Source organism: Chenopodium album, chromosome 15 (assembly GCF_948465745.1).
Source record: "Chenopodium album chromosome 15, dcCheAlbu1.1, whole genome shotgun sequence".
Lineage (NCBI taxonomy): Eukaryota > Viridiplantae > Streptophyta > Magnoliopsida > Caryophyllales > Amaranthaceae > Chenopodium > Chenopodium album.
In genome coordinates this window covers 33,565,212-33,581,919 of record NC_137848.1, presented here as the reverse complement: position 1 = coordinate 33,581,919, position 16,708 = coordinate 33,565,212, and the positions used below count along the sequence as shown (strand labels likewise).

Sequence of the window (16,708 nt, the reverse complement as noted above, 5' to 3'; positions counted from 1 at the left end):
TTTATTATTATTTGTTATTGCTTGATCACGCCCACTCTTCCAGAATTAAAGGGAATTTGTACTTGTAATCACGCTTAATAAGATAATTAATAATCTTGTTTAGGTTAATATGATTATAATACAAGTGATCGCCAATAATAGATTTGCTTGTGCATTAATTTCAACCAACATAGATTAAACAGGTTTAGGGTTAATTTATTGGTTGTATGTTAGTCAGAAAGGGCACAGGAATACGAGAAGAATAAAGTAGAGGCCTATTATTAGGGCAAGTTCAATCTCTTTTAGGTTGGATTTATACCTTCATCCCCGAACTTCCAGTCATGGTTCCAGACCTATTGGAGTTAACGATCTCTTGGATCGTTAAGGGGTGTAACCTTCACCCTGTGAACGGTTTACAAGTTCCTAAAACTTGTTGGCGACTCTTTTGCTCTAGCTTCCTTCCCTTTGGACGCCACTATGCTTAAGTGTATGATCACAGTGGGACTCAAGTGTGGGATGCTTGAAATATTCCCTACAACTGTCCTACCAACATCCCTACTTAAACAATTCAACATCAATTAAATAATAATTGACTTCTATTAAATTATTCAATCAAGTACACAATGAACCCTAAATTTCCACATAATTGCAATTCTACCATCAACAACCAACAGCTTAAAAAATTAAAGGTAAAGAACAAAATTGCTTACCTCTGTCGACGCCATTGCACTCAACAATTGTCAGATGACTGACCTAAGCAACTGGTCCCCAACAAAAGCCCTAAAAATGGTGACTTTCCGCAATCTTCCTTCCACAAAATACCCAATTACCCAGGAGTTACTTCTTTGCTTAACTAAAAAAAAAATTAGGGTTTTAATTACAAAATTAGGGTTCTAATTGGAAGAGTAGGTGAGAATTTATGAAGAAAGGTGGATTGTACAGGATGAATTGAATGAGAAAAATCAATGAGGAATAGGCTTCAATAGCTTAGAAGAGTGAATTCGAGAAAAAAGAAAAAAAAAGGATGGAAATATTTGATTGTGGGCCCCACACATCAGAAATCCACCGCATTTTTAAAATAGGTGGTAATCTGAGTATTTATTTAATTTAAGGGGTGATAGTTTAAAATAAATGTTTTAATGGTAGTTTTTTCGAAAATGGTTCTATTTTTGGGTGGTAATTTAAAATTTTCCTAAAAAAAATGATAATCTTCTACATTTTTTTAAAAAAATTTACCATGGTATCCACTTTTTTTTTAATTATTTTTTTTTTATTTTTAACTTTTACTGATTTTTTAAATTTCCCAACAGCCTACATTTTATTGGCAAATCCATCTCAAACTCTAAGTGACAATCAAAATGGTATATTCATTTTTAAGTACATAGTTAAATTGATTCACTTAATTAGCAAAAGAGTAAAGCTATGTTCACTTCACCTTACTTATGTTGAAATGAAATTATTTTTACTAATTTTTTTTTCTGTACTAAAATTTGTTTTAGTGATTGGTTTTCAAAAAATAAAAAATAAAAAAATAAAAAATAAAAAAAAAATTTGGTAATTATTTATTATATTTTTTTATTTTAAGTTACAAATTTTTACCAAATGAAATTTGTTTTTACTAAGTTAAAATTATTTTTACTAAATTAAATTTATTTTTTTATTAAGTATTATTTTTAAAAGTGAAGAGAATAGGACATAAGTAAAGTGTATTCATATAGGAGTAACACTTTTCCATCCAAGTACAAATTCCTTAATAACCTTATCCCAAAAATCCATTAAATTAGCCTTTCCTTTTCTCATTGGCCAGAAATTCCTCATCTCAACCTCATATTTTAGCCAACTCCTATTCACAAACACTTACCAAACTGCCTGAGCTGCTCAAAAAGGGGGAAAAACACCACACAAAACCTCCACACTCTAACTCTTTTTTTACCCATGGCTGCCGCAGCAACCGCTAGCACGACCGTTCAATCTTTGCTTTCGACACCGAAACCATCCTTCGCATTTTTATCAAACAAACAACTGCCATCTGACCCAATCCAAGTAAAATTTGGTTCAACAAAGAAATCATACTCACCCTTAATTTCACAACATTATTGTTCTACAAATGAATCAACTCCGATCGCTTGCGTATCCCACAAGCGGCGAGCCCCAAGGATAGCCGCTGCGGTGGCCGAGGAGGGAGTGGTAGAGACTGCGGATGATGTGGAGCAGGAAAAAGATGAAGCACAAATTGAAAGTGAAGGTTCAAGTGAAAAGAACAATAATGAGGTTCAAGTGAATACTAAGCTTTACTTTGGGAATTTGCCTTATCATTGTGATAGTGCTCAGCTTGCTGGTATTGTCCAAGAGTATGGCACCCCTGAATTAGTTGAGGTATCATGTTTTACATTTTTTTTCTTTGTAATTTCTTATTTTGAATGTCTCCTTAGTCTTCCGATTTAGAATTTTAGATAGACTACCTCCTAGGTGCACCCGAGTGTATAATGGATTATGCTGATATCATCATGACTTTCAAAGTGGATTGCAATTCACTCAGAATCTCAAGCACCCCTATACAAAATAGTAAATGCAAACTTTATTATATTACCGTTGTGACACAACCTTACTAACTAATTCCCTTTTAGTTATCCATCCTTCCAATGTTTTTTTTTAAAGTACTAATCGTAAGAGAAATGGTTTCTATTTTTTTTATTTTTAGTGTAACATTTTGTTAAATGAAAATCTTGTACACATTTTCTTAATGAACACATTCGACTCAACATCCTGATACTCTATGCTGGTCAAAGTGTTGCACGAAGTATAATATAATCGATTTTGATATAATACAAATTTACTGCATTTTACAGGTTCTATATAATAGAGACACAGGGAAAAGCAGAGGATTTGCATTTGTCACCATGAGCAGTGTTGAAGATTGCAATGCTGTTATTGAGAATTTGGATGGAAGTGTAAGAATCTATCATTCTTGCATTTTAGTTATATAATCGTAAGTTCAAATTTTCAATCAAAAAATAGTTCTAGTGTTACAGTCTCTTGGAAGTAGCTAGGAATGTAATGTAAATTCATCTTATACATGTGAATAATGTGCTTAATGGTTTTGTTAATGCGGATTTTAACTGGCTGTTATCGTAACATAATGTTTTAGTCGGATGTTGGAAGGTGAATTGAATGCACACGTACAAAAATTCGAAGTAGCATTTTCGTGGAATGACAAATGAAAATTTTGTTTTGGTCCTGTTTGGCAATTAGCGGATATCATAATGATCATTTAGCAAGATGGCCTTGTTTTAATTCAATGCACAAGGGTGATCAACCAGAAGACAAAATAATTACTAAGATAAGATGCTTTGATAATTCGATGCAGGAATATGGTGGGCGATATTTGAGAGTGAATTTTGCTGATAATCCAAGGAAAAGAGAACCCTTATTTCCAGAGACAGATCACAAATTGTTCGTTGGTAACTTGTCTTGGTCAGTTACCTCAGAGAGCTTGTACCAAGCGTTTCAAGAGTATGGAAAGGTGGTGGGAGCAAGGGTGTTGTTTGATGGAGAGACCGGTAAGTCACGAGGCTATGGTTTCGTTTGTTACTCAACAAGAGCAGAAATGGAAAGTGCCCTTGAATCTCTTAATGGAGTGGTAATTTTCTATCACATTCTTTTCCTTTTACAATCTGTTTCGCCTTGTTCAGATGTTTGTTGAAGTAGTATAATTTACAAATCTTTTTGTACATTAACACACTATTCGCGCTTTCTTAAATATAGGAATTGGAAGGCCGACAAATGCGAGTAAGCTTGGCAGAAGGGAAGAAATTATAGGTGGACACGGTGCTACATTATCACATTGTGTTAAGAAGAGAAAAAACAAGGGGATGAAAGAAGATCTAGTCCTGCTTTCGAGTCATCTGGCTCACACGGCGTATGGTACTCATGAATGTCATGAGTTTTGAGACGATTCTTGTGTTACTATTCTCAGTAATGAACATTATAGATGAGGTGAGCATGGGTTGCTCTTGATAAAAGTTATTCATCTTCTAGATTAATTTCTGATTTTATCATTCTCATGTTTAGTTCTTATTTGGTCTTATGATGGTTATACATAATCCATACAAGAAAGATTTAACAAGCAAATCTAAGCAATATGATTATGAGAAGATCCTTGTATGGTTTTGCCATATATTTATTCTGTTAAAGGATCATGATAAGTTTTAAAAGTTCATTGTTCTTTTTAAAGTTTTAATTATAGTTTATATTTTATTTATGGGTTCATACGTGTGACATCAAGGAAATCTTACATTAACCTTAATTTATCAATTTAAGATAAAATTTGTGGACGTCTTAATGGATTTATGCTTGTGTTATATACTTATATCACAATACCTTTGTAAACCATAAAGACATGTAGAGTTGGAAGTTTTAATTTAGTTTTCATTTTATCGATAAGGAGAAATTCTTATTGGGCTAGAACTTCACATTGGTCAACTTCTATTTGGGTTAGTGAGTAAACGACCAATGAAAGTGTTTGAGAAAGAGTAACACCCCCAAGGCCCTAAAGGTAAGGAGAATGGAGGTTTGGGCAATAGGAGTTGGTAATTTGGCATCTGATGTATTGGGTACAACTTTATTTAACCCATCATTTATTACACTATTACGTAACTTCTAACAAATCTTCTTTAATTAATCTTTTTGTGTAGACTATTCCAATGTAATAGTCTTTCTATCAGTGTGGTGCACAAGTTATCAAAAGTCAAATTGAGACAAAAAATGTCTTTTGTTTATAACGTATACTTCTATTATGACAAATATGAATAGTAAGTGACAAAAATTTTAAAATTAAGTCATGGAATTTTTTTCAAACTCATTTGACCATCTTGTTTTCCTCACTCCTGTTTTTATGAGGAAATCTCACTTTATCACCTTGATAGATAAAATTTGTTTATTAAATGGCAAAATCTTGAATAAATAAATAATTAACGAACATAAGTCTATGAGATTGACATGGAAGCTGTTGCTTCTTCCAACTGATCTTACTACTGGTTGTGTCTTCTCTTTTGGCTTAGTGCTTTGGTTAGTCTTTCTGACGGCTATATGCAAAGGCAGTATGTTTACCTTATTTTGTTCAACACCAAGTTTTGTATTAGTAACTGAAAAGGTGTTTGTTGTAAATTGTAATTATTGACTTGGCTTTAGACTTTTTTAATTATTTTTAAGAAAACCACTTTAACCTTTTAAATATATTTTTACTTTTAGCGCCTGTTCACATTTCTGAACTGAGCTGACTGAATTGAAGTGAACTGAATTGAATTGAATAGAGCTTAAATGAATATTTTATGAGAGTAGGAAATTAAGAGCTGAACTGAACTAAACTGAACGTAATTGAATTAAATTAAACTGAACTGAAATTAAGCTGAAGTGATTAGGCTCTTGTGTTATATAAAAAAAAAAAGTCCTTGGAGGTAAAATGAAAAATATAGAAAATATATACAATTGTAAAACTTGATCGCTTGACAGTTCTCAGACTTATAGCATTGACTTGAATGAAATAGTGTTTTTCGTTGGATAAGAAGTCACATAATAGTGTTGAGTGTGCTTTATGTTAAATAATTTGTCCTATTCAAGCAATTGTTATACTCCGTACTAATTTTACAATGAGTACATCTTTTCCATTCTAATAAATACGAAATACATGTTTAGCACTGCTCTTTTTAAATCATGTCTAGTATTTATCACCAAAGTTCATATGAACTCGTTCTTTTTTTTTAACTTGAATTATAAATTTATATTGTAGTATTTCTTTTGACCATAGTTTTGTTAAGCATTATACAATGATTATGAGATGCTCCAAACATAGCATAAATCTAAATAAAGTAAATTAATAATGTTCCATTGATCATATGATATTATTAGCTCCACTAATATCAATCACCAAAGTTTAGATCCATTGCAATCCACTTGTTGTCCTAAAATTAATCAACCCCAAAATAACCAAACGAAGATAAAGGATTCAAAACACTTTTTTAATTTAGAAAATAACCACAAAATTCTAATCTTGACTATACTTGCGCTACATCATTCTTTTTTTCTTATTTAGCATTTTACCTCTGTTTAAACACTTCTTCCCCAACAATCTTGCATAGCATTATAGAGCCTTCTGGGGGCTTGTACAATTACAATAATTAAAATAAAATAGGGACTTAAGCCCCAAATAGCTCTACCAATCAAAAAATTTAAAAAAAAAAAAAAACTAATCCCACCACATTTTTCTTACCCTTAAAGCAACAAAAAAAAAAAAAAGAATTTACAAAATGGGAAAGAGTCCTATTGTTATTGCTATATCGGCCATATGTGTGGTGGCATGTGTCGCGGCTGTTACACTTGGTGTTTCGAAGTATGGTCACAATGGTAATGACGGACCCAAAGGTGGCGGAGATGACCATAAGATTGCCTCAGGTACGAAGGCAATCCAAAGCATATGCCAACCTACGCGGTACAAGCAAGCTTGTGAAACAACCCTGAGTAATTCGGCTGGAAACACTACTGACCCTAAGGAGTTGGTAAAGACGGCATTTAGGGTGGCAAAGGACGAGATAACAAAAGCATTGGAAAAATCCAATACGATTAAGGCAGCTAAAGATGATCCTCGAGCAGCTGAAGGCTTGGAGATATGCAAGGAAGTGGTTGGCTATGCCGTAAATGACCTTGAGAGGACAGTGGATTCTGTGGGCGCCTTTACGATGGATAATGTCGATGACTTCCTTGAAGATCTAAGGGTTTGGATTGGTGGTGCCATTACTTATCAAGAGGTTTGTTTCGAGGCGTTTGAGAATTCTACTAGTGATGCAGGCACTAAGATGCGTAGCTTCTTTAATGTGTCGCGTGAGCTTAGCAGCAATGCCTTGAACATCATCACTGAGGCCAAATCTATGCTTCAATACCTTGACATCCCAGGGCTTGACCTTAGTGCCCTTGGTAGTGGTGCTGGTTCTTCAGCTCACCGTCGTCTTCTTCACAAGGCAGGTAAGGGAGTGTGGGTTGCTGGTGAGATGCCTCCTTGGGTCAATGACCCTAAGCGCAAAATTATGAACGTCCCTGTCTCTCAAATTAAGCCTGATGCTATTGTTGCTCAAGATGGTTCTGGCCAATACAAGACCATTGGTGAGGCCGTAGGAAAGGTGCCCCTAAAGAATGAAATCCCCTTCATTATCTACATTAAGGCTGGTACATACAAGGAGACCGTCCTCATCGAAAAGAAGCATACTAATGTCATTCTAGTTGGTGATGGACCTACTAAGACTATTATCACCGGTAGCAAGAACTTTGCTGATGGTATTCAAACTTTTAAGACTTCAACTGTTGGTAAGTACTTATGTGTAACTTATAGGTGCAATTTTCTCACTTATAAAAGATGTTAGATATATCTCAAAAATGTATTATATGCTAATAATTTTCTACTATTACAATTAAATGCAATTTTATACAGGTGCTGTTGGAGATGGATTCATGGCAAGGGACATTGGATTTGAGAACACTGCAGGACCACAGGGCCACCAAGCAGTTGCCTTAAGGGTGGTGAGTGATTTCGCCGTCATATACAACTGCCACATTAGTGGACACCAAGACACATTGTATGCAGTAAGAGGTCGTCAATTCTACAGAGACTGTACCATCTCAGGCACAATCGATTTCATCTTTGGTGATGCACAAGCAGTGTTCCAAAACTGCAAGTTGCTAGTAAGAAAGCCAGGACCCAACCAACAATGTATGGTTACAGCCCAAGGTAGGACCGAGGAGAAAGGACCCGGTGGGTTTGTGATGGAAGGTTGTACCATCTCTGGTGAGCCTGACTACAAGGCGGTAAAGGCTCAGTTCCCAGCCTACTTGGGACGACCATGGAAGGAATACTCTAGAACCATCTTCATGTACTCGAACATTGATGACTGTATTGCTCCTCAAGGATGGACTGAATGGAGAGGAACCTTTGCCCTTGACACATTGTTCTACGCCGAGTACCAAAACAAAGGTATAGGTGCTGATACATCTAAGAGAGTTAAATGGGCGGGACTCAAGACTTTGAGCGCTCAACAAGCTGATGGTTTCACTCCTGCTAAGTTGTTCGTTAGCGGCGACAAATGGATCCCTCAGACTGGTGTGCCATATGCTGCTGGAATGTTTTCTGCAAGCTAAGCGATTAATTAATTAGAGGTTAAAAGACGGAAACAAAAAAATTTTAAATAATTATGTGGAAAGACGAGAGATTGTTTGTAACTTTACAGAAAATAGTAGAAAAAATGATTTCTGATGAATCACAAATGAAATCGTTGTAGTGTATTTTGTTTTGCGTAACATATAATTAACATATTTATCATGGTATGTTCATTCTATGTACCTATATTTTATTTTTATTTTTATTGAACCTTGTATGGTTTGTAACGAAATCAATATACAACCTTTGATTTCGAAGGCAATAGAGTGAAGAATACTTTTACTTATTTTTAGGACATTTTAAAATGAAAATTTGTTTTTCCTATCTCTAATTGTGATTAAGCAAAGAAAAATTTTAGTTGGGTTAATTGAATTAGATTTATCTACATTATATAATTATAACTTTAAGAAATCTTATTAAATAATGTTTCATCAATTATTTTCTTTTTCATAAAATATATATCTCAGATTTGACCAATTTCATCGATTAAACTAACACGGGTTCTCTTAGGAACGAATTTGATCGAGTCTTTTATGTATAAACTTATAATGAATATCTAGTGAGAACCACAACCTAAAATGAGAATTAAAATCCTATTTGCATCGTTAGATCAATGTTATCCAATGAACAAGTTAATTTACGTGTCATTGATGGTATTTGTATAATTTTGCGACCTCTCAAACTAATTCATGATTACTTTACTTTAGATCAATGTTATCCAATGAACAAGTTGATTTACGTGTCATTGATGGTACTTACATAATTTTGCAACCTCTCAAACTAATTCATGATTACTTTACTTTAAACCGGCCATTTTTATTAGCTATTACATCATTATGATTTACATTTTGTGGTTTATTCTTTACTTATCGGATCAAATGAATGAAAACTTTTCTATAACTGTTTTACGTCAAAGGGATTTTTAAGTTTAGAATCAAAGATACAATCACAAAATTATTATTAATGATGTGTTTTGCTCATCAAAAACTATGAAATATCATGTCCGTTTGTTGTAAATATATATAGTACTCCCATTTTTTTATTACTAGGGTGGCTAATGCGCGCAATGCGCGCGTCATAACTAGCAATATTCAGAAAGCTCTTTTGGTTTGGCCTTACATCACAACTTGTTAGTAGCATTAATGAGGGAAAAATACGTAAACATATAGTTTTAAGGGTATAAATACTCGCATATTTTTATAAGAGTTTTAAGAAAGAGCTAATTAACATTAATGGGGGCAATTAAGTAAATAGATATTTTAGAGGGTATAATTGTCCCTACAATATTCATAAGATCGAGTTATTTCATACGTAAACTAAGGTAAGATTTTTTTTTATTATTTATTTTTATTTTTTTTATCTTTTATTTTTATGCAGCACTTTATATAAATAGAAATGTCATATTAAAAGCAACATAGTAATTCTGACAAGTTTTTTACACTAAGTTTACAGTTTTACCCTTACTTAAACTACATTACATTTATTAATCACCCATGCATCACTCTTAAACATTAACTAAACCCGGCAAATACAAGTTTATGCCCCAGATTTGCAAAATTCGTTTATGTGATGGCATGAATTGTAAATAACTGGGAAATATGTGTCCCTTAGTTCAAGTATTTTGACAGCTCGCCACAATTTGCAATTACTCTGTTAGACCAAAATTATGGACACCAAGTTTACACCAAGTAGAATAGCCGTTAGTTGCCATATAACTCTTGTTAACTAAACCCAAGCTACTCCAACCCCCCAAACCATTTTATAGGTGATCTCACCGAAACCACCATCAACCACCCACCACCATTCCCATCGAAAAAACCACCAACAAAACCTAAAACCTTAGCCAATGCCGAAATCACCACCACTCTTATCGAAAACTACCAAAACCACCTCTACACCCACCAAAACTACCACAACTCCCTCCAAAACAACCACTACTGCACCGAAACTACTTGCTAATTCGGGAGAAGCACTACAAAGCTTGATACTGATTTTTTTATGACTAGTAAGTGTAAAAAAAAAAATTCAAAACAACTTAGCTTGCCATAATTTTTTTTTAGGTAAAATTGGTTTCGGCAACATGAACTTTTAACAAGGTGCATGTAGCAGCATGAACTTTGACTAATAGCTATCACAACACCAACTTCTTCATCGGGTGAAAAAACTATCATAAATGAAATCCAGTGCCGGAGATTTTATTGAAGCCGCGGAATCTTTAATATTTTATTAACTTTTTTGCAAATTTTGACATCATAATATTTAGATTTTAAGGTCCAAATTTACCTAAGACCTTAACCGATGCACTTTATAACATACCACTTATACGTTTTTGGTAAAAAAAAATTACTAAATTTGATCTCTAAATTGACCCCTACAGACTAAAATAACCCTTGAAACCTTGCCTAATCATTTTTACATGTGACAATTAAGACACGCAATCCAAGATAATTTTTTTATAATAATAAAATATTAAAGATACCTTGTCTTTGACAAATCTTTAGTACCGAGTTTCATTTATGTTATTTTGTGCACTCGATGCAAAAGTTTGTGATGCTATAACTAATAGTCATAGTTCATGCTGTTATATGCACCTTGTTAAAAGTTCGTGATGTTGAGGCTAATACTGTCTTTTTTTTAGAGATATTGAATCTGATAAATGAAACTGACGTGGCACATGGAAAGGTGTGAAACAATCAATAAGCTGACTCAGTAGAGTCTATTACAACAATAATAAACTCTCCAACCAATTTAATTTGTAATATTATCTCCGATTATTATTATATACAACTTTGAAAATTTTAATATCTCACAAATAATACCTTAAAGTTATATATAATACGAACCAGATGTAAATAGGATTGTTCTACCTTATTTTCATTCCCTTAATTTTACTTCATATTCTTCAATAAAATTTTAGTTGTAGTTTGCAAGAGCTCGGTATCTAAGGAAGAAACAGTGCGTGATAGCTTAAATCATTGTGTTCTTTTTTCTGTTCTAGTTTTGATCAATTGTTTGTTCATTTGATCAGCTCTAATTTTACTATGAAATTTTGATAATTTTATTTCACGCGCGTATATATATATATATATATATATATATATATATATATATATATATATATATATAATAATTAAACGTGTTGTTTACCACACCAAATTAATTAATTAATTACCTAACTTAGACTTTCAAAAATATACACAACTAGTAAAATGATAGCAAGGGTCGATCTCACAAGGAGAGTTTATAACTCTTTAAGCTCAAAGTCAACTTGAAAAATAAGCCATGTACATAAAACAATAAAAGAACACTATTTACATTATATACTTGAGACTGAAGTGTTCAATAACTAGTAACTAAGCTAAACAAGATTGAAAATTCTAATCTACTATATATGATAGACAACAAGCAAACCACCAATGTGATACCAATTCGACCATAGAATAAAACGAAACAAATTAGTTTCAAACTAACATCTTTTCATATAGTCTCCTTCAATTTTCAATTTTCGATTTTCAATATGATGCAAATAAAAAAAAATAGAGCAAGTATAAATTAGAATCTTGCTAATACACTTTCTACCCCAATAAACTTGTTTGATTAGACAAATTCAAGAACTCAATAAAACTATGATTTGAGTCATTGAAACTAGCAATATCAAGTCATTCACTTTAAATTAAACTATCATTTAATGTCGCATCAAATCAAGTGATAATTATTTTACATGACACTGTTAGATGTCATTTTTGATAAAATTGATAAAAATAATTTCAACTTTACATAGTTCGATTTAGATAATCATAACTCTACATTATTTTTAAATAATTCAATCAGTTTTGGTAGTCATCCGCTTTTAACAACCTGAAGTGACTAATAATGACATACTAAAAATGAAAATAAGTCAAACGTGTCAATTATTTTGGAACAGAGTAGAGCTGGTAATTCTGAACTGACCTGACCCAGGTTTCGAAATTGACCCGAAAACGTAACCCAAAATTGACCCAACACAAAGTTTATCCATACCCGACCCGAAGTGGAGTTGACCCATACTTGACCTGATACTCGAATTGACCCGCCCCGAATTAACCCGACCTAAAATTGCTTCGATACCCGAATTGACCCGACCTGAAATTGCTTCGATACCCAAATTAACCCGACCCGAAATTGATCCGATACCCAAAGCGACTCGACCTGAAGTGACTCGACCCAATTTGACCTGAGTTGATTGACCCGAGGGGACCCGAAACCCGAAGCGGCCCGAACTACACCCAAAATGACCCGAACCAAAATTAACAAATACTCAAAATGACCTAACTGATTTAGGGCTTAATTACTTTATGCGAATAAGCACTTAACAAAAATAACCTAAATTAAAACAGTAAGTATTCAATATTGTGTATAATACTGTTGAAATGTACGTGTAATTTATTACTCGTAATTCATAAAGAGTTCCATTTGATTAGGAACACTAGTTTTTGTTATTGTTATTATTACTATTACTCTTAGCTTCATCTTTTAAGTGTTACATTGAATTTTTTTTTCCATTATTCACTTTATCTAATTTGAGTTTTTAACCAATTAATCAATGATAGTGATCATACATATGAAACAATACAGTCTTGTGTACATAGTACTGTTGGAAATGTCTAATGAATATATTGTTAATATTCAATTGTTATACTTTATACTCATTGATAATTATAATATAGTATTGGTCAAATTTCTACATCAACATAGACGAAAATTGACCTGACCCGAATAGACCTGACCCGAACTCAACCCGACCCGAATTTGACCCGACCTGAACTTGACCCGATAATTGGACCCGAAGACTTATCCGACCTAAATTGACCCGATCTGAACTTGATCCGACCTGAACTCGACCCGAAGTGTTGACCTTATACCCAACCCGATCTGAATTACCATTGACTCGAAGCTGACCCGAAACCCGAATTGACTCGACTCGACCCGAAAATTGATTGACCCGAACTAACCCGGCCCGAACGACTCGTTTGCCAAGTCTAGAACAGAGGGTATAAAAAACATAACAAGAAAATAAAAAACATACTTCCTCTTTTTTTTTTTTTTAAGTACTCCATTTCAACCAAGCACACTAGATGAAGCCCGTTTGTTTGTATTTTTTCAAATAAATTATTTTACTAATTATAGGGAATATTTCAAGCATCCCACACTTGAGCCCCACTATAATCATACACTTAAGCATGGTGGCGTCCAAAGGGAAGGAAGCTAGAGCAAAAGTGTTGCCAACAAGTTTTAGGAACTTGTAAATGTTCACAGGGTGAAGGTTACACCCCTTCACGATCCATGAGATCACTAACTCCATAGTAGTCCTGAACCATGACTGGATATTCGGGGAGGAAGGTACAAATCAAACCTAAAAGAGATTGAACCTGCCCTACATAGGCTTCTACTTTATTCTTCTTATATTCATGTGCGCTTTCTGACTAACATACAATCATTATATTAATCCTGAACCTGTTTAACCTATGTTGGTTAAATATTAATGCACAAATAAAACTATTATTGGCGATCACTTGAATTAAAATCATATTAGCCTAAATGAAATTATTAATTATCTTATTAAGCGTGAATAAGGTTGTCAGGATCGGGATCCTACTTTGGATCGGTGAGAGGAGTATGATCGAATCGGTAAAATCGGACCGTAGAATCGTAAGATCCTACAAAATTGATAAAAAGAGTAATAAAAAGATTGCTACATAATTAGATAACATTTTTTAAGCCATAAAAATGGTAAAATTTATAGTTTTAGTAGTTCGATAGTACTTCTCTTAGCTTAGAGAAAAGTTTAATTGCTTTAGGCTCATTTTATTAAGTAAAAAGTAGGATCGTACGATCCTAACCAATCCTATTCGATTCTGATCGATCCTGCACGATTCTGTCCGATCCTAACCGATCATGTACAACCCAATAATAATTTAAGTGAAAAACAGGATCGTCCGATCCTGTACGATCCTGACCGATCCTATGCGATCCTGACCGATCCTGTGCGATCCTACAACGATCCTGCTTGCTCTGCGATTCTGCATCCGATCCGAATTGTTCGGCTAAAATGGGATCATAGGATCGTACGATCCTACGATCCAGATCGCGATTTTGATAACAATGAGCGTGATTTCAAGTACAAATTCCCTTTAAACCTGCAAGAAAGGGCGTGATCAAGCAATAACAATAATATCAAGCAACAGATACCATTGATACAACAAATCATCATCATCAAAATAATATCCTCAATAAAATATAATAATATTAGCAAGATCCTTGGCATGATACTAACATGATTAATAACAAATCCTAGCATGTCACTAAGTAATAAAAATCAAAACTTTATCCCTATCATGATACTAGGAGCATACATGATATTAGAAATATTAGTTAATACCCTAAACATGATACTATGAATAATAAAGACATCCTAATATGATACTAGGAATTAAAATAATCTAAGCATGCTTTCCAAAGAAATAAAGCAATTGAATTACTCACTTTGTTGCCCCATATCTCTTTCTATCAAAACAATACACACGTTAGTAACTTCTAAAAAATATTAAATCGAACAATTAATTTAAATAATTAAAATAGGAATTTGGGACCAAACCCTTAGAAATTATCAACCTTTCATGTTTAGGGTGAAGGCAAATTCGAGCTTGGCTAGTTGTGTCTAAGTCTCGTGATGGAAAAGGGAAGGCTTAAAAAGAGAGAGAAAGAAAGAATAAGCTTTTAGCTTGTAGAGAGAAAGAATAGAAAGATGATTGGTTGAAAATATGACCCTATTTATAGAGAAAAACATCCGAAAATGATTAGAGAAGATCAAATTCGAATTGGAGTAAAACTGCATCCATCGCGGCTGTAAGGAGGGTGTTCCCATCGTAGGGGATCCTTCTCCTTAGATGCCCATGGCCCTTTAAAAGCCTAGGACTTTACACTTTTTAGGGTGTATTAGGATTTGAATTCCTGACTGTTTGGGGGACCTTGAATTAGAAATGATCCTCTCATCACACTTTTTTGTAAGAAACAAGTAGGAGTCGCCAATGAGTTTTAGGATAACTCATAAACCTCGTTCATGCCTTTCTCTCAAGTAGAGTTCAAGGGATATTTAGCACAAATTGTAAGTTTACCCATGTCCAAATTGGTCTACGTGTACCAGAAATGAGTTCGGGAGCGAGGATAGTAAAATAACGTTCCTTTTAGGGAGGAATCGCTATTCTAGCCCTAGTTACGGCCTCTACTAGCTCTTCCTTTTTCACAATTTCATCACCAAACAATATATGCAACGTGATACCTAAAACTAAGTTAGTTGATTTTATTTACACGCCTTAATCACGTAGGAATTACATTGCAAAAGTCGTTATTCTTATTTAATCAATATTCGTGAATTAAACAAAATAAACAAGATTCGCCTTGACTTAGGTGATCAATAAACAATTAATTATTCAATTCTATTCTTATTTAACGCAAGATACTATGTGAAATTAATTAATTTAAAGTCCGTTTAACGTGATCAAACAACACTAATTAATTAATTAAAGTTGTTTTAAACAACAAAACAAAGGTGATTAATCTAAGTGTTCGGGAATTTACCACTTCTCTTTGCTAGATCTTCGTTTAGAACACTTATGGACTCCTTCATGTTCGGGAACCTCCACCGTAGTAATAAGTATTAAAGAGGGTGAGTGTTTAGGACAAGAGGGTTTGGTAGCACACAAGTTCACAAAGTTTCTACTAGTGTTTTAGGTTAATTTCCGTCTCTTTGAGCCTCGTATTAAGCCCCTATTTATAGGGAATGGGTACGATTAGGGTTTTGAACATTCTGCCGCAGCAGGTGTCACGCGCATCTGAATGAGTAGCGCGTGGTATCCAAGCGCTAGTAATTAGGATAGCAGCGCAACTGATTTTCTTGTGCGCAGTATTATGGTAAGATTCGATTTCATATTTTTATGAAATTCTGAATCTTCCACAAGCGCATCACTAACAGTTGCGCTGGGTGTTGCGCGCAGCCTTGTGAGTTGCGCACGCCAGACCAGCGCGACTCCGTGAGATGCGCGCGGATTTCTTTGCGGCAACATTGATTTTTAACCTAGGCGCCTCTAAATCCATCATTTTTTGGTTTTAAGCTCGGGCTCAAGCCTAATTATGATCGGGCTTAGTGGTTTGGACCTTAATGCATTTGTTTTTGGCTTAGGCTAGTTTATTTTTATGTTCTTGTGATTCAATCAGTTATCCATAAGTGTTTTTCACATTAATCCAACACGAAGATGGTTTTATTTATCATCATTGCACTTCCTGTCGGGACAGGAGGCCAAAAGTAGATGTCTACAGTGGCGTGACAAAACCATCGTGACGCGACAGGCCCATCGCAACGTGATGATGCTGCTAGATAATTTTTAGCCGTACGGAATCCATTATCGAATATAATTCGATAATTAGAGTTCATACTATATCTTTTAAATTTAGATTACAACTTTTAAAACAATTGTTTTATTCCAACTA

The 16,708-nt window shown here is 34.0% G+C and overlaps 2 protein-coding genes across 2 annotated transcripts; both read left to right on the top strand.

Moving 5' to 3' along the window:
• The first annotated feature begins 1,780 nt into the window (after nucleotides 1-1,780).
• Nucleotides 1,781-4,212, top strand: LOC145583100 (28 kDa ribonucleoprotein, chloroplastic-like). Its single transcript, XM_081640247.1, has 4 exons — nucleotides 1,781-2,355; nucleotides 2,829-2,930; nucleotides 3,347-3,619; nucleotides 3,745-4,212. Exons 1-4 carry the CDS (start codon nucleotides 1,915-1,917, stop codon nucleotides 3,796-3,798), a joined length of 870 nt encoding a protein of 289 aa, XP_081496373.1. The 5' UTR covers nucleotides 1,781-1,914; the 3' UTR covers nucleotides 3,799-4,212.
• A 105-nt stretch (nucleotides 4,213-4,317) lies between these two features.
• Nucleotides 4,318-8,446, top strand: LOC145583099 (pectinesterase-like). The gene is made up of 2 exons (XM_081640245.1): nucleotides 4,318-7,335; nucleotides 7,460-8,446. Exons 1-2 carry the CDS (start codon nucleotides 6,285-6,287, stop codon nucleotides 8,161-8,163), a joined length of 1,755 nt encoding a protein of 584 aa, XP_081496371.1. The 5' UTR covers nucleotides 4,318-6,284; the 3' UTR covers nucleotides 8,164-8,446.
• Nucleotides 8,447-16,708: the final 8,262 nt, after the last annotated feature.

Coding starts and splice junctions, on each gene's coding strand:
- LOC145583100 (XM_081640247.1), top strand. CDS start 1,915: ATGGCTGCCGCAGCAACCGCTAGCACGACCGTTCAATCTTTGCTTTCG. Junction 2,356..2,828: donor GCACCCCTGAATTAGTTGAG/GTATCATGTTTT, acceptor TGCATTTTACAG/GTTCTATATAATAGAGACAC. Junction 3,620..3,744: donor TTGAATCTCTTAATGGAGTG/GTAATTTTCTAT, acceptor TCTTAAATATAG/GAATTGGAAGGCCGACAAAT.
- LOC145583099 (XM_081640245.1), top strand. CDS start 6,285: ATGGGAAAGAGTCCTATTGTTATTGCTATATCGGCCATATGTGTGGTG. Junction 7,336..7,459: donor TTTTAAGACTTCAACTGTTG/GTAAGTACTTAT, acceptor AATTTTATACAG/GTGCTGTTGGAGATGGATTC.